The 25,060-nt window shown below is 41.9% G+C and overlaps 1 protein-coding gene across 1 annotated transcript in view; it reads right to left on the bottom strand.

Annotated features, from left to right (window-relative positions):
- Positions 1-25,060, bottom strand: part of LOC144338878 (uncharacterized) — a 52,585-nt gene that overhangs the window by 25,024 nt on the left and 2,501 nt on the right. Inside the window, exons 2-6 of the mRNA XM_077989803.1 lie at positions 20,103-20,171; positions 17,155-17,199; positions 16,453-16,552; positions 13,254-13,298; positions 12,513-12,581 (exon numbers count right to left, since the gene is read on the bottom strand). Of these exons, the coding sequence (XP_077845929.1) occupies positions 12,513-12,581; positions 13,254-13,298; positions 16,453-16,552; positions 17,155-17,178 (238 nt within the window). The 5' untranslated portion in view covers positions 17,179-17,199; positions 20,103-20,171. The remainder of the gene's footprint in view (positions 1-12,512; positions 12,582-13,253; positions 13,299-16,452; positions 16,553-17,154; positions 17,200-20,102; positions 20,172-25,060) is intronic.

The raw sequence follows: 25,060 nt of genomic DNA, 5'->3' as shown, positions 1-25,060 counted from the left end.
TGTCGCCCAGGCTGGAGTGCAATGGTTCGATCTAGGCTCACTGCAACCTCTGCCTCCTGGGCTCAAGTGATTCTGCTGCCTCAGCCTCCTAAGTAGCTGGGACTATAGGCGTGTGCCACCATGCCTGGTTAATTTTTTGTTTGTTTTTGAGATGGAGTCTCGCTCTGTCACCCAGGCTGCAGTGCAGTGGAGCCATCTTGGCTCACTGCAACCTCTGGCGCCCAAGTTCAAGCAATTCTCCTGCCTCTGCCTCCCAAGTAGCTGGGATTACAGGCGCCTGCCACCATGCCCAGCTATTTTTTTGTATTTTTAGTAGAGACGGGGTTTCACCATGTTGGCCTGGATGGTCTTTATCTCCTGACCTCAGGTGATCCATCCGCCTCAGCCTCCCAAAGTGCTGGGATTACAGGCGTGAGCCACCGCTCCCAGCTGGTCACGTTTATTTTTCAGCCAGTTTCTGTGCACCAAATAAGGGACAGCCTTCTGGAAGCATTTTAAAAGGGAGAAAGTAAAAAGCTATACGAAGTTCATTCCAAAACATATCTCCCTGATTTCTCAAAGAACTAAAAAGAGAACTACTACCATTTAGTTCAGCAATCCCATTCCTCCATACATACGTAAAGTGGCTCAAGCCTGTAATCCCAGCACTTTGGGAGGCCGAGACGGGCGGATCACGAGGTCAGGAGATCGAGACCACCCTGGCTGACACGGTGAAACCCCGTCTCTACTAAAAAATACAAAAAACTAGCCGGGCGAGGTGGCGGGCGCCTGTAGTCCCAGCTACTCGGGAGGCTGAGGCAGGAGAATGGCGTGAACCCGGGAGGCGGAGGAGGAGCTTGCAGTGAGCTGAGATCCGGCCACTGCACTCCAGCCTGGGCGGCAGAGCGAGACTCCGTCTCAAAAAAAAAAAAAAAAAAAAAAAAAAAAAAAAAAAAAAAAAGAAAATAAATTATCCTGCCAAAGAGACTCCTGCACACATATGTTGACCACAGCACTATTTCCAATAGCAAAGACATGGAATCAATCTAAATGCCCATGAATGGTGGACTGGATAAAGAAAATGTGGTACCTAGACGCCATGGGATACTACACAGCCACGGAAAAGAACAAAACCACGTCCTTTGCAGCAACACGGATGGAGCTGGAGGTTCTTATTGTAATCAAACTAATCCAGAAACAGAAAACCAAATATTGCACGTTCTCATGTATAAGTGGATCTACACATTGGGTACTCATGGACACAAAGATAGGAACAGACACTGGGGGCTTCTAGAGTGTGGAGGGAGGGACAGGGGTAAGAACTGAAGAACTACCTATTGGGCGCTCTGCTCACTACCTGGGTGATGAGATCGATCATACCCCAAATCTCAGCATCACACCCACGTAACAAGCCTGCATATGTTCCACAAGTCAGCAAAATAAATCATGATGAAAATAATGAAATGTTCTTAGTTTTATTTTAACAAAAAATTAGAAATCCAACATTTTCAACTCTCTGGCTTGGACCTGATTCTAGGGAAAATATCCTAGGTCTGTGTTTTATAAAGATATGTGTAAATATATGTGTGTGTATGTGTGTGTGTGTGTATACATATATATATATACACACACACAATGTGGGTATGCTTGTATATGTGTATATACCTATATATACCTATACATACATGGAGGTATACACACATATATATGTATGTACATATACATATACAAGCATACACACATAAACAACAGTGTCTTAGTCTTCACATTGAATTTTTTATTGTTCTGCAAATGGAATAACTGTTGATATTTTGAAATAGAACATGCATTTGCTATTATATTTCATCCATATTTTTTTAACCCCTTCTGTGTTTCAGGCAGTGTCCTAGATAGATCTGGGGATTTTGGAGTTGAACAAAACACAGTTCCTTCTTGAAACTGACATTTAGAGAAGCATATCTGAGAGACAAGCAAATGAGGTCAAGCATTAATAAGGCTATGAATAAAACACATCAAAACGCTGAGTAAGAAATATTTATTTATGTATTACTCACCTATTTGACAGAGAAGAAAGAACAAGAAAACTTGAAAGCCGACCTATGTGGTCATCAGGGAAATGCAAATCAAAACCACAATGAGACAGCTCATCATACACACTAGGATGGCTCTAATGACAAAGACAGACAATGACAAGTGTTGGCTCGGATGTGCAGAAACTGGAGTACTCTTACATTGTTTGTGGGATGGTGCAATGGTGCAGGTGCTTTGAAAAGCAGCCTGGCGGATCCTTCAATGGTTAAACATAGAGTTATCATATGACCCAGCCATTCCCCTCCCGGGTATTTACCCAAAAAATTGAAGACAAGTACTCAGACAAGTACGTACATAGAAGTCCTAACTGTATGCTAAGTGCTAAGCATTATTCATGGTAGTCACACAGTGGAAAGAACCCAATGCCCATCAACAGGTGTGTGGGTAAACAAAATGTGGTCTACCCATATAATGGAATGTCATTCGGCCATCAAAAAGAATGAAATTCTGATGCATGGTACAGAATTAATGGACCTCAAAAATATTATGCTGAGTGAAAGAAGCCAGGCACAAAACCACATGGGATGCCATTTGTTTGAAATGCCCCTGATAGGCAAATCCATGGATACGAAGTAGATTTGTGAGTGGCTGCATAGGGCTAGAGCAGATGGCAGGATGGTGGTGATGAACCAGGGAATGTTACAACTATCCTTATGAACCAGGAAGTGCTACAGTTACCTGGATGAACAAGGAAGTGTGGCAATGTCCCTATGAACCAGGAAGTGCTATAATTATTCGTATGAACCAGAGAGTTGCAAATGTCTTTATGAACCAGGAAGTTCTACAGTTATCCATATGAACCAGAATGTGCTGCAGTGTCACTATGACCCAGGAAGTGTCACAATGTCCCTGCAAACCAGGAAGTACAATTATCCGTATGAACCAGGAAATGCCACAACTATCTGTATTAACCTCGAAATGTTACAGCGTCTCCATAAACCAGGAAGTGCTGCAATTAGACATATGAACCAGAAAGTGTTACAATGCCCCTACAAACCAGGAAGTTCTACAATTATCCGAATGAACCAGGAAGTGTTGCAATGTCCCTGTGAACCAGGAAGTGCTACTATTATCCATATGAACCAGGAAGTGCTACAATTATCCATATAAACCAGAAAGTGTTGCAATATCCTTATGAACCAGGAAGTGCTAGAACTATCTGGATGAACCAGGAAGTGTGGCAATGTCCCTATGAACCAGTAAGTGATACAATTATCCATATGAATCAGGAAGTGTGGCAATGTCCCTATGAACCAGGAAGTGCTACAATTATTCCTATGGACCAGAGGGTTGCAAATGTCTTTATAAACCAGGAAGTTCTACAATTATCCATATGAACCAGAAAGTGTTACAGTGTCACTATGACCTAGGAAGCATCACAATGTCCCTGCAAACTATGAAGTACTACAATTATCCGTATGAACCATGAAGTGTTACAATGTCCCTATGAACCAGGAAGTGCTACAACTATCCGGATGAACCAGGAAGTGTGGCAACTATCCAGATGAACCAGGAAGTGTGGCAATGTCACTATGAACCAGTAAGTGATACAATTATCCATATGAATCAGGAAGTGTGGCGATGTCACTATGAACCAGAAAGTGATACAATTATCCATATGAATCAGGAAGTATGGCAATGTCATTATGAACCAGAAAATGTCACACTTTCCCTATGAACCAGGAAGTGCTACAATTATCCAGATGAACCAGGAAGTGTGGCAATGTCCCTATGAACCAGGAAGTGCTACAGTTATTCCTATGAACCAGAGGGTTGCAAATGTCTTTATGAAGCAGGAAGTTCTACAATTATCCATATGAACCAGAAAGTGTTGTAGTGTCACTATGACCCAGGAAGCATCACAATGTCCCTGCAAACCAGGAAGTACTACAATTATCCGTATGAACCAGCAAGTGTGGCAATGTCCCTATGAACCAGGAAGTGCTACAATTATTCCTATGAACCAGAGGTTTGCAAATGTCTTTATGAACCAGGAAGTTCTATAATTATCCATATGAACCAGAAAGTGTTGTAGTGTCACTATGAACCAGGAAGCGTCACAATGTCCCTGCAAACCAGGAAGTACTACAATTATCTGTATGAACCAGGAAGTGTTACAATGTCCCTATGAACCAGGAAGTGCTACAAATATCCGGATGAACCAGGAAGTGTTATAATGTCCCTATGAACCAAGAAGTGCTAAAATTATCCATATGAACCTTGAAATGTTACAATGTCCCTATGAACCAGGAAGTGTCACACTTTCCCTATGAACCAGGAAGTGTTACAATTATCCACATGAATCAGGAAGTGCAGCAATGTCACTATGAACCAGAAAGTGTCACACTTGCCCTATGAACCAGGAAGTGCTACAATTATCCAGATGAACCAGGAAGTGTAGCAATGTCCCTGTGAACCAGGAAGTGCTACAACTATCCGGATGTACCAGGAAGTGTGGCAGTGTTCCTATGAACCAGTAAGTGATACAATTATCAACATGAATCAGGAAGTGTGGCAATGTCACTATGAACCAGAAAGTGTCACGCTTTCCCTATGAACCAGGAAGTGCTACAATTATCCAGATGAACCAGGAAGTGTAGCAATATTCCTGTGAACCAGGAAGTGCTAATTATTCCTATGAACCAGAGGGTTGCAAATGTCTTTATGAACCAGGAAGTGCTACAATTATCTGTATGAACCAGGAAATGTTACAGTGTCCCTATAAACCAGGAAGTGCTACATTTACCCATATGAACCAGAAAGTGTGACAATGTCCCTGCAAACCAGGAAGTTCTACAATTATTCAAAGGAACCAGAAAGTGCTATTATCCATATGAACCAGGAAGTGCTACAGTTATCCATATGAACCAGGAAGTGTGGCAGTGTCACTATGAACCAGAAAGTATCACAATGTCCCTATGAACCAGGAAGTGCTACAATTATCCAGATGAACCAGGAAATGTGGCTATCTCCCTATGAACCAGGAAGTGATACAATTATCCATATGAATCAGGAGGTGTGGCAATGTCACTATGAACCAGAAAGTGTCACAATTTCCCTATGAACCAGGAAGTGCTACAATTATCCGTATGAACCAGGAAGTGTTATAATGTCCCTATGAACCAGGAAGTGCCACAGCTATCTGTATTAACCTGGAAATTTTACAGGGTCTCCATAAACCAGGAAGTGCTGCAATTAGACATATGAACCAGAAACTGTTACAATGTCCCTACTAACCAGGAAGGTCTATGATTATCCAAATGAACCAGAAAGTGTTGCAATGTCCCTGTGAACCAGAAAGTGCTACTATTATCCATATGAACCAAGAACTGTGGCAGTGTCGCTATGATCCAGAAAGTATCACAATGTCCCTATGAACAAGCAAGTATGCTACAATTATCCAGATGAACCAGGAAGTGTGGCAATGTCCCTATGAACCAGGAAGCAATACAATCATCCATATGAATCATGAAGTGTGTCAATGTCACTATGAAGCAGGAAGTTTCACTATTTCCCTATGAACCAGGAAGTCCTACAATTACTCAGATGAACCAGGAAGTGTGGCAATGTCCCTATGAACCAGGAGGTGATACAATTATCCATATGAATCAGGAAGAGTGGCAATGCCACTATGAAGCCGAAAGTGTCACAATTTCCCTATGATCCAGGAAGTGCTACAATTATCCAGATGAACCAGGAAGTGTGGCAATGTCCCTACGAACCAGGAAATGCTACAATTATTCCTATGAACCAGAGGGCTGCAAATGTCTTCATGAACCAGGAAGTTCTACAATTATCCATATGAACCAGAAAGTGTTGCAGTGTCACCATGACCCAGGAAGTGTTACAGTGTCCCTACAAACTAAGAAGTGCTACAATTATCCCTATGAACCAGGAAGTATTGCAGTGTCCCTGCAAACCAGGAAGTGCTATAATTATCTGTATGAACCAGGACGTGTTACAATGTCCCTATGAACCAGGAAGTGCTACAACTATCCGTACAAACCTTGAAATGTTACAACGTCCCTGCAAACCAGGAAGTTCTACAATTATCCGAATTAACCAGTAAGTATTGCAATGTCCCTGTGAATCGAAAGTATTGCAATGTCCCTGTGACCCAGGAAGTGCTACTATTATCTATATGAACCAAGAAGTACTACAATTATCTGTATGAAGTACTACAATGTCCCTATGAAACAGGAAGTGCTACAATTATCCCTATGAACCAGGAAGTGTTGCAAGATCCCTGTGAATCAGGAAGTGTGACAATTATCTGTATGAATCAAAAAGTGTTGCAATATCCCTGTGAACTAGGAAGTGCTACATTTATCCCTATGAACCAGGAAGTGTCACAATGTCCCCGTGAACCAGGAAGTGCTACTATTACCCATTTGAACCAGGAAATGCAACAATGTGAGCCAGAAAGTGTTGCAGTGTCCCTACGAATCACAAAGCATTACAATCTCCAGATAAACCAGGAAGTGTTACAGTGTCCCTATAAATTAGAAAGTGCTGCAACCTTTCAATGACCCAGGAAGTTCATTTACCATCTCTAGAAAGCAGGAAGTGCTAGGCCAGGCGCGGTGGCTCACGCCTGTAATCCCAGCACTTTGGGAGGCCGAGGCGGGCGGATCACAAGGTCAGGAGATCGAGACCACGGTGAAACCCCGTCTCTACTAAAAATACAAAAAATTAGCCGGGCGCGGTTGTGGGCGCCTGTAGTCCCAGCTACTCGGGAGGCTGAGGCAGGAGAATGGCGTGAACCCGGGAGGCGGAGCTTGCAGTGAGCCGAGATCGCGCCACTGCACTCCAGCCTGGGTGACAGAGCGAGACTCCGTCTCAAAAAAAAAAAAAAAAAAAAAAAAAAGAAAGCAGGAAGTGCTACAACCTCCTCAGTGACCCAGGAAGTTCTCTTACCATCCCCAGGTAGCGGACGTACTACAAACTTCCCTAGTGACCCCGGAAGTTTATTTACCATCTCCAGGAAGCAGGAAGTGCTACAACATCCCCAGTGATCCAGGAAGTTTATTTACCATCTCTGGGAAACAGGAAGTACTACAACCTTCCCAGTGACCCAGGGAGTTCATTTACCATCTCTAGAAAGCAGGAAGTGCTACAACCTTCCAGATGATGGGGTACAGGACACCCCACCCTAAATACAAATGTAAGAGATTACATGACACCCCAAAATATGCCACCTTGGCATACTGATTGCCTTGAGCTGAAATAAATCAAGAACCAGCCAAAGCACAACCCAAGGTCTCCTGACTTCACTGTAGTCACAGTGCTCTTGTCTGACATTTCTTATTGACTTTAAAATGTCCTGTCTGTGACATTCCTTATGACCAACAGGAAACCCGAAGCCAGGCAGTGGGAGCCAGGCCAGCCCCTGGATGTCAGGGGCTGCCTGCTTCTTTCACCGTGCACTGAATCTTGCAAATTTGCTGTGACCTCACGTACAGGGGGAAAAAGCTGTTTTTCCTTTGACATGCACACTATTCTCATCCTTCACTTCTGACACTGAATGTGTAGGAACAACGGCTTTTTTCTATCCACATACTCAAAATCTCTGGGACTCTGTGCTGAAAAGCCTTTTTTCCAGGTTCATCTCAGCCCTCCCATCCCTGTGACCCAGGGCCCAGGAAGCCAAGAAAACCAGCAATCACTCATCAATAAATGACCACTCATTCAATCCTTATCGTCATGTATTGGATCCAGGTTACTGGGTCCTCACAGGCTAGATCCACCCTCCAACAGCTGCATCTCAGCTATCCAGTGGGCTGGTGCATCTTCCAGGCAAAGATGATTTGAGGCTTTAGGAGAATTTGAAGGGCTGGGGGCAGCCATGGTAACCTGGGTGCCAAAGTCTTTCAATTACTTTTTTTCAATGGTTCTCTCCACTTTTCTTTCTGTCTCTTTCCACATATGAACACCTCCTTCATCCTCTGATACAGGCCTCACTCTTATAAGGAACCTGTGATTCCATTGCAATTACACAGCTCATCCTAAATAATCTTCCCATGTCAAGATCCTTAATGAAATCCCACCTGCAAAGTCCCATGTGTTGCATAAGGTCACCCATTTACACGATCAAGGGGTTAGAATGTGGGCATCTCTGGGGACCAGTATTTCACCTGTCACATGGGGTTTGAACACCTGATGGAATCTGGGAGCCTGATGAGGAAGGGTGTCACCTCGGAGGAGCTGGGTCAAAGTGAACCAAGTAGCTGGAACAGGTGGGCATAGGAAGTTGGTGATTCCCAAGGGCACCACTTTGGCAGAAGACAGACAGTTGGGGACCCCTCTACCTCTCAGGTCTTGGATTTGTAGACAGAGACTGAGAGCCTCCCACCAGGAAAGGGCACTGTCTGCATATGAAGAGAAAGATACACTTTGCTAATGCAGTAAGAACAGGCCTAAAAGCAACTAACACTAATGAGAGGCTTTTGAACCTCAGAGAGGTGGACCCAAGTGATATCACTGGTTTCTTTTCGAGGGAAAATTTGAATTTTTTTTTTTCTTTAACTGCACTCTTTAGGGTCTCCCAGTTGGCTGTTATTAGTATAGACTGCTTTTCTAATGGGAAGTGAATTTTGCACTTAGCTGCTGAAGGGAATGATGACATTAGCAATGGGTACATGAGTGTAAGCAACAGCAGCGTGGGATCAGAGCCAGGATCTGAGAGATGCAGAGCTGGAAGGCAGGAGAGAGGTCTCTGGGAGCAAGCAGAGGGGAGCAAGAGTAATAAGCACTGAAAACAAGGATGGGCCCTGGGGACACTCAAAGGGACATTTTGAAGACTGGGCACTGACTGTGGTCTCACTCTGCTCCCCTCCATCCCATGCCATACCTCACTTCTTCTTTTCCCCCTCACTGAGCCCCACAGGCAGCCTCAGTTCCATTGACCACAGGCCCTTTGCACATGCCACACTTGCTACACAAAACTCCCTTTGTCCCACTCCTTGGGATATAAGTCATCCTCATTCCTCAGCTGTCATCTCAACTGTCGCATCCCCCCAGGGGTCCACATGTCCCCTGCCTAAGCCTCAGGCAACTAATATGGAAGCATCTAGAAGCCTCAAACCTTCATCACTGCTCTTCCTACAGCACTCCAAAAATACAAATAAACTATAAGCAATTCGGCAATAGAGGAGACTTTAAAGAGTTACTCAGTGTTTCGTTCACCACGAAGAAACATCTATGAAATCAAAGTTATCCCCTAAACCAGAGAAACAGGCTGTTACCACCAAAGTTCTGAGAGAAATGAGGAAGAAATGACCTGGAAGCAGATGGAGAAAACACCACAGGCCTGTGTTTCTAAGTGTTTTCTAAGTATCATTGTGACCAGGACCTTATAAGAAAAAGCAAATTCCTGATCATTTTCACATCACTCTTCTCTCAGATGCAAAGAGTAAAAGATGAGAGCAAGAGTCGGGGGTGGAAAGAGAGGGAGAGAGAGAAACAAAGTAATTTATAAATGAACTGTGCTGGCTGGAGGAAGTTGGAACTCCAACCCTGCCAACACATGATTCCCTCCTGTTGATTTCCCATCCCATCATCATCTCCCTCCAGGTAACCAACACCCTCCACCACAGAGGCCCTAAGAGATGGGGACACATGATTGTGATCAGATTTGGGCGACAGGGTGTCTAAAAAATGGCTCTATCAACCCAGACGTGCTGGACAAACTGACGTGAAAATTCACCGTGGTTTCAGAGGTTGCCTTCTAGTGTTAAGCTTTTCAAATCCCGACTAAGGTTGGAGACAATTTTATACTGAAAGGTGATAATAAGGAGGCTTAAATAAAAGAAACATGAAGGGCTACATCAAATCCAACATTTTTCCAAAACCATGTAAGAATACACTTACATAATAGTTTCAATGAGTAATCAATAACTTATATGGTTTTGACAAGTAATCAATAAAAACCAGATGATTATACAAATATATATAAAGAAGTAAGAAACCTCATGGTATGAAAACCAATAATATTATATATTTTGGGAAAAAAGTATACCAGAATAGAGAGACCCTTCCTGAAATGAGTACATTTTTTAAAAGGCAATTTACTTTATTTAAAGGTTAATATCTTTGGGTTTTCACTTTAAAGTCAGGAATTTAAAATATCTGCTCTCTTCACTCATATTTAAACCTGTCCTGGGTTTACTATCAAAGGTAATACAACAAAAATACAAATAAAATGTGAAGAGAACATATAAACACAGAAAATTGAAAAATATTTTAAAATCATGTGCAAATAATATGATTGTCTTCTTAGAAAGGTAAGAAATGAGAAAAAAATAGAAATTTAATAAGGGATCATAGCTCAGGATACAGTAAGGAAAAATATATTAAATCCTTTCTATGTTACAACAATAAACAGAAAGATAGTGGGCATAAAAATATATCCAGAGAAACAAAAAAAAAAAAAAAAGAAAAAAATTAGAACTGCATTAAAAGAAATCATCGGGGAAAGAGGTACGTCGAATATCAAGAAAAATCTCAATTTTGCAGGCATGTCGGCACTCTACAAGTCAACTCTTACTTGTAAACAATTCAAAAAAAAAAAAAGGTTTTATTTTTCCCAAAAGGGAAGGGAGCAATGACAAAATGGTTCTGAGGTTCAAAGGAAAAAATGTCAACCGGGCGTGGTGGCTCACGCCTATAATCCCAGCACTTTGGGAGGCTGAGACAGGTAGATCATGAGGTCAGGAGTTCGAGACCAGCCTGGCCAATATGGTGAAATCCTGTCTCCATTAAAAATACAAAAATTAGCTGGGTGTGGTGGTGGGCACCCGTAGTACCAGCTGCTCGGGAAGCTGAGGCAGGAGAATTGCTTGAACCCAGGAGGCAGAGGTTGCAATGAGTCGAGATCATGCCACTGCATTCCAGCCTGGGTGACAGAGCAAGATTCTGTCTCAAAAAAAAAAAAAGTCACCAAAATCAGAACGCTCAAATATAAGACACCATGAATAAAAATTTGAAGACTTGCCTGTCAAAAAAATACTGTTAAACTATCTAATGGCAAAAATAAGATGAAAAAGCATTTTCATAGTAAATGGCTGGCAATATTTAATGTCTATAAAAAAATGAAGAACACTTATAAAACAGTAGGGACATATCGGGAGATAAGAATAAAGGCAAAGTAACAAATACCTAAAAGAAGAAGTAGGCTGGGCACAGTGGCTCTTGCCTGCAATCCTAGCACTTTGGGAGGCCGAGGCGGGTAGATTGCCTGAGCTCAGGAGACCAGCCTGGGCAACCTGGTGAAACCCCGTCTCTACTAAATACAAAAAAAAAATTAGCTGGGCACGATGGTGTGCACCTACTGTAGTCCCAGCTACTTGGGAGGCTGAGGCAGGAGAACTGCTTGAACCTGGGAGGCAAAGGTTGCAGTGAGCCAAGATGGTGCCCCTGAACTCCAGCCTGGCGACAGAGCGAGACTCTGTCTCAAAAAAAAAAAAGTAGTATATATGGCCAATTGATGTACTATTTTTTTTTTTTTTAATTACAGAAGTAAAGAACTGAAACTAGGCAAAGATTAATGTTCCATGTGATAGTACACGACAAAGGGTTTCTAGGTGATCACCAGCAGTAATGACGGTGGGAAGAAAGGGACATCTGCACATATCCCTGGCATCAAAATAAATTCATATAATTCTGGGGCAATTTCAGAACCAGGTCAAAAGCTATAGAAGCACTCGTACACATTGATCTAAACAATTTGCATTCTAGAAATTGATTCAAAGGAATAAAAACAAGTGCATAAAGTTGATTCAAATTGGCTTTGAAATCCGTAATTCTAAAATGTTAGAAGAAACATAACATGTTTGAAATTAAATACTGAAGTATATAATTATGTGTGAAACAAATAAGAATATAAAATTGACAGTAAAAGTCATGTTAGAAAGACTTAAATGACATGAAAAAGTCATTAAGAAATATGAATATGCCAAAAATAACGTTACTAGCACATAACTATCAAAATGTCAACAGGATTTGGACACTATATTTTTCTGTGTTACAAGTTAAACAAGCGTGTAAACAAAAAAAAAAATTCAGTAACTATCTAATTATTCAAAAAGCACTCACTTCTCCACTGGGAATGCAAAGATCCCTTCCTTCATATCATGTCTATGTTTAAAACCTGGCATTCAACTTTTTAGAGGTGGAATCCAAAAAATCTCAGAATTTAAGATCCTATTTAAGATTTATGACTTATATCTTAAAATCTTAGAAGTAAAATCAGGACACTAAAAATGTAATCCAAATAAAAATCATATAGTTGAAAACTAGGTTTTTCGCCACTTCAACACTGGAATTTCCTTGTACAAGGAGTGAAGAGTGAGCACAGGTTTCACGTGAAATCTCCTCCCAGCTGACATGGACATCAGTGTCCTGTAAACAACATACAGATGACCCACAGGGTTACAGGCTCTTACCAGTGGAATCAGGCTGCTTGGGGTTTGGACTTGGCTTTGGTTTGGGTGCGTCAGGTGGTGCTGGCTCATCTGTTTGTAAGATGAGAGTTGCGATTATGAGTGCCTTGCAGTGAAGAAAATGAAACATCAATTTGCATACAGACGTTCACTAAACAGATAAAAACTGGACCTTGTTCTTTGTCATGGTGGGGATACCCATACAGTCTGCTGCCAATATCCTTCCAACATCTTCCAGCTACAGTACTTATCTTCAAGTATTTTCAATAAAACCTATCAGGCAGCTTTTCAGATCAGCTATAGAATTGGCAAGGTACTGTGTAAAACGAAAATACAGAAACCCTTGTTCAACTGTATTAAGAATTTCAAGATGACAACTACAGACTCATAAACCAATATGGCGCCCTTGTAAGCATGGGTCCTTGGGTGATCGAACAAGTCACCCACTCATGAAGCCTAACCTGGCCAGGGGAGTCACATTTGCCTTACATCATTCCAAAGACTGTAAGAATTTTAAAATAAAACTATGCATACTGGTAAAAAAAAAAAAAAAGAAAAAGAAAAAAAAAGAAAGAAAAAACAGTCCAACAACATCAAAAACAAACAACGACACACCTACCCTAATTTTCCACTGTGCAAACAGGTTTCATTGATCATTCACAAGAGATATGTTTTTTGGGAACGATAATAATTTGGTGGTAATAAGCAAGTCGGCAACAGAGGAGACTTTAAGGAGTTACTCACAGTTTCCTCTGTCATGTAAGGAATCTGCTAAGTCAAAGTCATCCCCTAAAGAAGGGAAACTGGCTGTTAACACCAAAGTTCTCAGAGAAATGAGGAAGAAATGATCTCGTAAGCAGATGCAGAAAACACCATAACCCGACGTTCCTAAATACTTTTCTGGAAATCCCTCTAACCAGAATCTCAACAGAAAAAATGAATTCCTGATCATTTTCACATCACTCTCCCTTCTGATGAAAACAGCAAAAGATGAGAGCCAGAGAGAGAGAAATAAACTAATTTATAAACCAATTGTGCTGCCTGGACAGAGTTGGAATTCCAACTCTAACCTGCACATGGTTCTCTCCTGTTGATTTCCTGTCCAAATATCATCTCCCCCCAGGTAACCAACACCGTCCGCCAGGGAGGCCCTAAGAGGGGCTAGTGGGTGTCTAAAACGTGACTCTACCAACCCAGATGTGCCAGACAAACTGACGTGAAAACTCACCATGGTTTCAGAGGTTGCCTTCTAGTTTTAAGCTTTTCAAATCCCAACTAAAGTTGGCGAATTTTTTTTTTTTTTTTTGAGATGGAGTCTTGCTCTGTCCCCCAGGCTGGAGGGCAGTGTTGCGATCTCGGCTCACTACAACCTCCTCCTCCCCCAGGTTCAAGAGATTCTCCTGCCTCAGTCTCCTGAGTAGCTGGGACTACAGGTGCCCACCACCACACCCAGCTAATTTTTGTATTTTTAGTAGAGATGGGGTTTCACCATATTGGCCAAGCTGATCTCGAACTCCTGACCTTGTGATCCACCCGCCTCAGCCTCCCAAAGTGCTGGGATTACAAGGGTGAGCCACTGTGCCCAGCCAGGTTGGGGAAATTTTTATACTGAAAGGGGATAACAAGGAAATGTAAATAAAAGAAACATGAGGAGCTACATCAAATCCAACATTTTTCCAAAACCATGTAACAGTACATGAGTAATCAATAAAAATCAAATAAGTAGTCAAACATATTGCATATAAATAATATATTTCATGGTATGAGAAACTATATTATTATATGTTTAGGAAAAAAAGTATACTAGAGTAGAAAGAGGCTTTTTGAAATGATTTATTTTATTTAAAGGTGAATCTCCTTGGGTTTTTGCCCTAAAGTCTGAAATAAAAGCTGTTTACTACACTTACAATTCTACATATGAAAAGCTGTCCTGGGTTTATCTAGCAAAGACAGTACAACCAAATTACAAATAAACTGTAAACAAAATGTACAAATATAAAAAAGAGGAAATTAAAAAAAATAATTTGCAAGCAATTTGTGGATCGTAAAGAAAAATATACAAAATCCTTTGTATATTATAGAAACAAACAGAAAAATAGTGGACATAGAAATAGATTCAGAGAAACAAAAAACAATTGAGAAATCCATTGACAGAAATCATCAGGAAAAACAGATGCATCAAATCTCAAGGAAAAAGCTCAACTTTGAAAATGTTTCCCAACTTCTTTGATCAACTTATGTTTGAAGACAATGCAAATGAAATTAAAAAGACGGTTTTACTTTTCCCAAGTGGGAGACACGATGGCAAAATTATTCTCCATCAAAAAAAATTTAAAAACCAGAAAACCAACACAAACTTAAGACACCATTTAAAAAAATAGGTCTTGCTTGTGAAACATTCCTGTGAAAAATATTAAAAGGCAAAAATACATAGCAAAAACATTTTCATAGTGAGTGGCTAATAATCTTTAATATCCATAAATAACTGAAGAAGACTTATAAATCAGTAGGTACATATGATAATTTAAGAATAAAGGGTATAACATCCAATACACAAAAGAAGTATCCATGGCTAACTGGAATGCACTATTTTTTTTTTTAATTTCAGAATTAGAGATGTGAAACTAAGACAAGTTTGATACAATCCTTACACTATCTGACAAAGGTTTTGTAGGTGATAACCAGTAGAGATGGTGTGACGATAGGGACATCTGCACACACCATCGTCAAAATAAACTGGGACAATTCTGGGGCAAATGGCGAACCAGGTCAAAAACTAGAAAAGGACTCATCTACATTGATCTAGACAATTTGAATACCAGAAATCTCTTCAAAAAAAGAAAGCAGATGAAGTTGACTCAAATTTGCCTTGTAATTCCTAACTCTAAAAAGTCAGAAGACACAATAGTTTAGACATTAGGGATTAGTTAAATTAATGTATTATATATCTATATAGAATAGTATATAATTGACAGTAAATGTCATATGATATAAATGATAAAATGACATGAGCAAATGTTCAGTGACTATTAATAACTATAAAATAGGCCGGGTGCAGTGGCTCATGCCTGTAATCCCAGAATTCTGGGAGGCCGAGGTGGGCAGATCACCTGAGGTCAGGAGTTTGAGACCAGCTTGGCCAGCGTGGTGAAACCCCACCTGTACTACAAATACACACAAAAAAATGAGCTGGGCATGGTGGTGCATGCCTGTAATCCCAGTTACTCAGGAGGCTGAGGCAGGAGAATTGCTCGAACCCAGGAGGCAGAGGTTGCAGTGAGCTGAGATCGTGCCACTGCACTCCCACCTGGGTGACAGAGCGAGACTCCATCTCAAATAATAATAATAATAATAATAATGTTACAGTGCAGTATGAACAAAAGACTGGCTTTATTACTTAACATTTGCTTCATTTAAACTGATATATAAAATATAAGTGCAAATAACCATTAAAATGCCAAGAGCGCAGGCACATTATTTATGATTCTGTGTTAAAAATTAAAAACAAAAACAAAACTAAAACCCTGAATGTTTCACAACAATTCACTTCAAAAACCAGTTGCTAGTCAGATTACCCTGAGAATGCTCTCATGTGTCAAAATAGCTGATACAAATATTCAAGAGCAAAAACATTGAAAACACCCAAGTTTCTCTACAGGGAATGCACAGGCCATTTTCTCTACACCAAGTTCACATGAAAATCTTGTGCTCAGTGTTTTAGAAGTTCCATACAATCTTGGAAGTAAAATCAGCAAACTAAAAATAAAATGAAGTCAAATATCTATTTCAGAAAACTGTGTACTTCCCTCCCTGCCCAATGGAATAACTCTGTACAGAGTTAATAGCAAGCACATGCTCATCTGAAAGCCTCTCATCCAGCTGACGTGGATGCCACTCTACTATGGACAATATACAGACAACCCATAGAGTGAGAAGCACTTACCAATGAATCCAGGTTGCTTAGGGTTTGCATTTGGCTTCGGCTTGGGTGAATTAGGAGGTGCTGGGTCATCTCTTTGTGACAATGAGAGTTGCAATTGTGACTGTCTTAGAGTAAAGAAAATGCAACATCAATTTGCATAGAGATGGCTGACAGATCAGGTAAAAGTTGGAGCTTGCTGCTTGTCATGGCAGGGATAACCATACACACAGCCTCCTGCCAACTTTCTTCCATCACTTCCAGCTACATTGTTTAACATCAAATTAAACTAAAGCAGCTGTCTAGCCCAGTGACAGAATTGGCAAGGTCCTGTGCAAAACAAAAATGTGGGACCCTCATCCCAACTGTATGAAGAAGAGCAACATGGTAACTACAGACCAGTAAACCAATATAGCACCTTTGTAAGCACAGCTCCCTGGGTGACTTCACAAGTCGCATGCCTGTGCGCCTCACATGGCCAAGAGAGTCACATTTGCCTTACATCATTCCAAAGACTAAACAAAAGCAAGTGAACTGGCAAAAAAAAAAAAAAAAAAAAGTCCAACAACATCAAAAACAGACAACAACATCACACTTACTCCCTAAGTTTCTATGGTACAAACAAGTTCCATTGATCATTCTCAAGAGGTAAGTCTCTTGCAAATGATAATAATTGAGTGATAACAAGCAAGTCAGCAACAGCGGAGACTTTAAAGAGCTACTCACGATTTCCTCCACCATAAAAGGCATCTGCGAAGTCCAGGTCAGCCCCTACAAAAAGGAAACGGGCTGTTAACACCAAAGTTCTCAGAAATGAGGAAGGAATGAGCTCATAAACAGAGAAATCACCAGAGCCCCATGTGACTAAATACTTTTCTGAATATGACTCTCACCAGGATCTCATTAGAAAAAGCAAATTCCTGACCATTTTCACATCACTCTTCTCTCACATGAACAGATTAGAGATCAGAAGGTCGGGGTGTGGGGCTGGGGGGAAGAGAGAAAGAGAAAGAGAAAAAAGAGATAGACACAAAGAGAGAAAGAAATTCATAAATCAATTCTGCTCCCGGACTGAGTAGGAACTCCAACTTTGCCTGCACACTGTTTGCTCCTGTTTATTCCCATCCCATCATCATCTCGTTCGACACCCCCAACGCCTTCTGTGAGGGAGACCCGAAGAGGTGAGGAAGAATGACTGTGATCAGATTTGGGCTAGAGAGCGTCTAAAAAGTGGGTCTACCCACCAGGTATGTTCTTGATCATTTCAGAGGCTGCCTTCCAGTTCTAAGCTTTTCAAATTCTAATTAAGGTAGAGCAACTGTTTTTGTTTTGTTTTGAGACAGGGTCTTCCTCCGTCACCCAGGTTGGAGTGCAGTGGTCTGACCACAGCTCACTGCAGGATCCGCCTCCTGGCTTCAAGCAATCCTCCTGCCTCAGCCTCCCAAGCAGGTGGGACAGGAGGTATGTGCCACCACGCCTGCTAATTTTTTATTTCATTTTAGAGAGGGGGTCTTGCTATGTTGCCCAGGCCGGTCTTGAACTCCTGGGCTTGAAAGATCCTCCCATCTTAGCCTCTCGGAGTGCTGGGATTATATGTGTGAACCTCTATTCCTGGCCATCAGGAGCTTTTTACATGGGGAAGGGGAAAAAAGGAGGCTTAAATGAAGGAAACATGAGGGGCTACTTTGAATCCAACACTTTTCAACACCATGTAACAACAGTACATTAGTAATCACTAAAAAACTGATGATTTTTCCAATATATTGTGTATAAAGAAAGAAGAAGTCTCACGGGATGAGAACCTATATATTATATGTTTAGAAAATAAAGTATACTAGAATAGAGAGATCTTCTTGAAATGAATATCTGGTTTTGCAAAGACAATTTATTTTATTTAAAGGTGAACCTCTTTAGGTTTTTGCCTTGAAATCAGGAATAAAAAAATGTCTCCTCTCTTCACTCATACTTAAAGCCATCATGTGTTCTCCAGCAAAGCCAATTCAATAAAAATATGAATGCACGCTGAAGACTAGCTAGATAAACTGTAAAGAGAACATATAAATCCAGGAACGGGGAAAATTTTTAAAACCCATTACCAAATAATATGACAGACTTCTTAGAAAAGGTCAGAAATGACGAGAAAAAAATTGGATTTTAACAAAGGGTCATCATTTCATAGATAGTAAAAAAATACATACACAATCGTTTCTACTTGACAGAAATAAACAGAAAAATAGTGGACACGAAAATGGATTCAGAGTAACAAAAACAAGGAAAAAACACTTTAGAAACCCATTGACGGAAACAAGAGAAAGAGACAAATCTAATCTCAAAGAAAAAGCTCAGGCCAGGCGCAGTGGCTCACACCTGTAATCCCAGCACTTTGAGAGGCTGAGGTGGGCAGATCACCTGAGGTCAGGGGTTCAAGACCAGCCTGGCTAACATGGCGAAATCTCGTCTCTACTCAAAATACAAGAATTTGCCTAGCATTGTGGTGCATGTCTGTAATCCTAGCTACTTGGGAGGCTGAGGCACAAGAATCGCTTGAACCCAGGAAGTGGAGGCTGCAGTGAGCCAAGATCACGCCACTTGAGGGTCTGTCTCAAAAAACAAAACAAAACAAAAAAAAGAAAAAGCTCAACATTGAAAACGCATTACCATTCCTTGAATCAACCTATGATTATAAACAATTCAAACGAAATTAAAAAGAAGGTTTTACTTCTCCCAAGAGAAGAGACAACAGCAAAATGATTCCCAATTTAAATGGAAAAGAAAAAGTTACATGAAGCAGGATACCCACACAAATGTAAGACACCATTAAAAAAAATAAACATACTGCTTGTAAAACATTCCTGTTAAAAATATTCAAAGGCAAAAATAAAGTGCAAAACCATTTTCATAATAAGTGGCTGGTAATCTTTTATATCGATAAATCACTGAAGAAGGCTTATACATCAGTAGGTAGCGAGGCCGAGACAGGCGGAACAAATGAGGTCAGGAGTTGGAGACCAGCCTGGCCAACATGGTGAAACCCCGTTTCTACTAACAATACAAAACTGAGCCGGGCCTGGTGGCGGGCACCATGAATTGAAGGATAAAGGCCAAAGCATCCAATACACAGAAGAAGCAGTCTCCATGGCCCATTGGGATGCATTATGCTTTGTACATTTCAGAACGAGAGATGTGAAACTAAGACTAGTGTGATATAATAATGACACTATTCGACAAAGGTTTTGTAGGTGATCATTGCTACTGGAAAAGGTTTGAAGACACAGACATTTGCAGATACCCTGGTATCAAATCAAACTGGTGCGATTCTGGGGCAAGCAAACAACCAGGTTAAAAGCTATAAAAGTAGTCATATGCATTGATCTAGACAATCTGAATACCAGAAATCTCTTCAAAGGAATGAAAAAGAATAGATAAAGTTGACTCAAATTGGCTTTGTAATTCATAATTCTAAAATGTCAGAGGACACGTTTTCAACGTTAGGGATTAAAGAAATTAATGTATTTTATTATATACTTAGATAGAATAGTATTTGTCAGTAAATGTCATATGATAGAAATGAGAAAACGACATGAGAAAACGTGAATAAATATTCTTATTAATAAGTATAAAATAATGTTACAATAAACAACATAGAGACCACCCATAGGGTTAGAGGCTCTTACCAGTGAAACCAGGTCAGTTGGGGTTTGGATCTGGCTTTGGTTCGGGGGGATCAAGGGGTGCTGGGTCACCTGTTTATAAGACATGAGAGTTGCGATCATCAGTGCCTGTAGTCAAGAAAATGAAAAATCAATTGCCACAGCAACCAGAAAATGAAAAATCAATTTCAATAGCGACCAGAAAAGAAAATGAAAAATCAATATTGATAGCAACCAGAAAATGAAAAACCAATTTCGATAGCGACCAGAAAAGCAAATGAAATATCAATTTGCATAGAGACTGTTGACTAAACAGGTAAAAATTGACCCCTGTTTTTGTCATGGTGGGGATGCCCATACTCGTAGCCTCCTGCCAATTCCCTTCTGTCATCTTCCAGCTACAGGATTTAACTTCAAGTATTTTCAGAGAAAACTAAATCAGGCGTCCAGACCACCTGCAGAATTTGGGAGGTCCTGTGCAAAATGAAAATGTGCGACCCATTGTTCCAGCTTTATGAAGAACTTGAAGATGGCAGCAATACAGCAATAAACCGTGGCACCCTTGTGAGCACAGGTCCCTGTGTGACTGCACAGGTCATATGCCCATGAGGCCTGACCTGGTCAGGGGAGTCACATTTGCCTTACATTGTTCCAAAGACTGTAACCATTTTAAAATAAAAGCCAGCATACTGGCTGGGCGTGATGGCTCGCATCTATAATCCCAGCACTTTGGGAGGCCAAGGTGAGTGCACAGCTTGAGTTTAGGAGTTTGAGACCAGCCTGGTCCACCTGGCAAAACCCAGCCCTTACCAAAAGACAAAAATTAGCCGGGCATGGTAGTGGGCGCCTGTAATCCCAGCTGCTGGGGAGGCTGAGGCCTGAGAATCGCTTAAGCCCAGGAGGCGGAGGTTGCAGTGAGCTGAGATCGCACCACTGCACTCCAGCCTGGGCCACAGAGTTAGACTCTGAAACTACACTTAAAAAAAAAAAAAAAAAAAGCCAGCATACCGGTAAAAAAATAATAATAATAATCAAAAATGCAACAACAAAAATAAACAACACATGTACTTCCTCTGTTTCCACTGTCCAAACTCCATTCATTTATCATGCAAAAGAGATGTCTCGAAAATTATAATAATTCGATGATAATCAGCAAAGCCAGCAACAGAGGAGACTTTAAAAACTTCCTCACTGTTTCCTCCATCACGAAAGGCATCTGCTAACTCAAATCAGCCCCTAAAGGAGGGAAATAAGCTGTTAATACCAACGTTCTAAGGAATGAGGAAGGAATGACCCCAAAACAGGCGGAGAACACACCACGGCCCCACATTTCTAACCACTTCAGAAAAAGTGAATTCCTATTTTCACATCACTCTTCCCTCAGGTGAAAACAGTAAAAGATGAGCATGAGACAGAAAAAGAGGGAGTAAGAGAGAGAGAGACAGACATAGAGAGACGGAGAGAGAGAGAGGGGATGAGAGAGGGGCGGGAGAGAGAGAAGAGAGAGGAGAGAGAGAGAAGAGAGAGGAGGGAGAGAGAAGAGAGAGGAGAGAGAGAGAAGAGAGAGGAGAGAGAGAAGAGAGGGGAGAGAGAGAGAAGAGAGAGGAGAGAGAGAAGAGAGAGGAGAGAGAGAGAAGAGAGAGGAGAGAGAGAAGAGAGGGGAGAAAGACACAGGAGAGAGAGAGCGGAGAGAGGAGACGAGAGAGAGGAGAGGGAGGAAAGAGGAGAGAGGAGAGAAGAAAGAGAGGAGAGAGATGAGAGAGAAAGGAGAGAGAGAAGAGGGGAGAGAGAGGAGAGAGAGGGAGAGAGGAGAGAGATAGGTGAGAGAAAGGAGGAGAGAGATGAGAAGGAAAGAGGAGAGAGAAAAGAGAGAGAAAGGAGAGAGAGGAGAAAGAGGAGAGGAGAAAGAGGAGAGTGAGGAGAGAGAGGAGAGAGGAGAAAGAGGAGAGAAGAGAGAGGAGAGTGAGGAGAGAGAGATGAGAGAGAAAGAAGAGAGAAGGAAGTAGAGAGAGGGGAGAGAGAGAGAGGAGGGGGGAGACAGAGAGGAGAGAGAGGGAAGGGGGAAAGAGAGGAGAGAGAGAAGAGAGGGGGAGAGAGAGAGAGGAGAGAGGGAGAGAGAGAGGAGAGGGGGAGAGAGAGAGGAGAGGGGGAGAGAGAGAGGAGAGGGGGAGGGAGAGAGGAGAGGGGGAGAGAGGGGGGGGAGAGAGAGTAGAGAGGGGGGAGAGAGGAGAGAGAGGGGGAGACAGAGAGAGGAGAGGGGGAAGAGAGAGGAGAAAGAGAAGAGAAACAGGGAGAGGAGAGAGAGGAAAGAGAAGAGAGGAGAATAGAGAGCGAGAAAGGAGAGAGAGCACGAGAGAGGAGAGAGAGAAAAAATGTATTAAATCAATTGTGCCACCAGTACCAGGTTGGAATTCCAACTCTCCCTGCACACAAGTCCCTCCTGCTGATTCCTCATCCCACCATCCTCTCCTCCCACGTCCCCAACAGCTTTTTTGAGGGAGACCCTAAGAGGTGGAGACAGATGACTGTCATCACATTTAGGCTAGAGGGTGTCCAAGAAGTGGCTTTCCCAACCCAGCTATGCCCCACAAACTGATGTGACCATTTACCATGATGTCAGAGGGGCCATCTAGTTTCAAGCTTTTCAAATCCCAACTACAGTTGAGGCACTTTTCAATTGGGAAGGGCGAATAAGGAGGCTTCCATGAAGGAAACTCGAGGGGCTACACGGAAACCAACACTCCTGCAAATCATCGTTATTGATGCAAGTATGGTGGTCCCTGTCGCCCTATCGCCTGTCTGCCTGTTACATGCCTTTCTTCTCCAGGAAACAGAATTCTTAGGCCACCAGAACTCCCTTGGATATATTTTCCTGACCCCAAGCACACCGTAGGTGCAAAGGAAGGAAGGAATGCATGAAGGATGAAGAAATGAATTCGCAGAGAGACAAGAAAAAACCCTTTCTGCAGGTGGCTTGGGAACAAATGCAGCCGATAAAACCCGACAGAGCCATCCTGTCTACGGTGGTAGCCTGCCAGGAAGAAGGAAGGACAGTTAAGAAGAAAAGAGAAAATACCCAGTAGCGGGATTGCTGGGTCAAATGGTAGTTGTACTCTCAGTTCTTTAAGGAACTTCCATACTGTTTTCCATAGTGGAAAAGAAGTCATCCTATGAAAAAAATACCTGCACACGCATTTTAAAAGCAGCACAATTTGCAATTGCAAAAATGTGGAACCCACCGAAATGCTCATCAATCAACAAGTGGGTAAAGAAACTGTGGTATGTACATACAAAGGAATACTACTCAGCCATGAAAAGGAATGTCATTCGCAGCGACCTGGATGGGATTGGAGTCTATTATGCTAAGTGAAGTAAGTCAGGAATGAAAAACCAAACATCGTGTGTTCTCACTCACATGTGGGAGCTAAGCTGTGAGGATGCAAAGGCATAAGAATGACACAATGGACTTTGGGGAATCACGGGGAAAGGGTGAGAAGGAGGTGAGGAATAAAAGACTACCAATAGTGTGCCGTGTATACCGCTCGGGTGATGGGTGCACCAAAATCTCACAAATCATCACCAAAGACCTTCCTCATGTAACCACACACCATGTGTTCCCCAATAACCTATGGAAATAAAAAAATTAATTTAAAAAAATCTGGGAGGCCAAGGCAGGTGGATCAGTTGAGGTCAGCAGTTCAAGACCAGCCTGGCCAACATGGTGAAACCCTGTCTCTACTAAAAATACAAAAATTAGCCGGGCGTGGTGGTGGGCACCTTTAATCCCAGCTACTTGGGAGGCTGAGGCAGGAGAATCCCTGGAACCCAGGAGGTGTAGAGTGCAGTGAGCCCAGATTGCGCCACTGCACTCCAGTCTGGGCAACGGAGCAAGACTCTGTCTCAAAATAAATAAATTAAATAAATAAAAAATAAAGAAAACGGAAAAACATGAAGCCCTGTTCGGAACCTCCCCTGCAGGCTGCCAGCTCCTCTAAGGTTCCCCCTATGGAGCAGGCCTCACTGTCTCTAATCTCTACCAATTGAAAGCACAATTTCTAGGATGCCCAGGGCACATTTTTTGAAATGTGGAAAGCTATTAGCAATTCCTCCTTAAACATAGAGGGCCGGACTCCTAAGAGATGCTCTAGGCTGAGTTACATACTATTAAGAAGAAATTTTGCTGAGCAAACCCGGCCTCCTCTGTCTTCCCCAGAGCCGGGCATGCAGGCTTTTAATCCTAAATATATTCAGCCCTGGTAAGTGTGGGTGGAGGATTACCCAGATGCCGAGGCAAGAAACTGAAGGCACAAACTGTTTCAGTGTAATAAAGAAAACGGTTAGAATAAGAATAGTTGTAATATAAATTAGATATAGAGATGATCATGGACATTATCAATCACTAGTATAAATATTACTAATCATTAGCTTTTAATATTACTCTTTGTTGTATTACTCATATAACCAAGGAATAACCGGCGGGTATAGGGTCAGGTGCTGAAGGGACATTGTGACAAGTGACCTAGAAGGCAAGAGGTGAGCCCTCTATCACACCCGCATAAGGGTCGCTTGAGGGTTCCTTGGTCAAGCGGTAATGCCAGTGCCTAGGAAGGCACCCGTTACTTAGCAGACCACGAAAAGGAGTCTCCTTTCCTTTAGGAGCCAGGGAACACTGCTCCACCAGCTTCTTGTGGAAGGCTGGATATGATCCAGGCCTGCCCGCAGTCATCGGCCTAAGCCCCCTCCTGTGGTGCTGTGCTTCAGCGCTCCTTGTCCACTTTCACGTTCCTCCCATACTCCAGGTTCCTCTTTAAAGTTCTTAGAAGATAGTGGTAGAAGAAATAGTGAAAGTCTTAAAGTCTTTGATCTTTATGATAAGTGTATAGAAGAAAACGTTGACGTATGCTGCCTTCCCTCTCTGCTACTTGACCTTATCAATCACTTGGATGACTCACCCTCCTCACCCTGCCCCCTTGTCTTGTATA

This window comes from Macaca mulatta, chromosome Y (assembly GCF_049350105.2).
Source record: "Macaca mulatta isolate MMU2019108-1 chromosome Y, T2T-MMU8v2.0, whole genome shotgun sequence".
In the NCBI taxonomy this organism is placed as follows: Eukaryota; Metazoa; Chordata; class Mammalia; order Primates; family Cercopithecidae; genus Macaca; species Macaca mulatta.
Note: the sequence above shows the minus strand (reverse complement) of the source record. Positions and strands in the feature narration are given on the sequence as shown.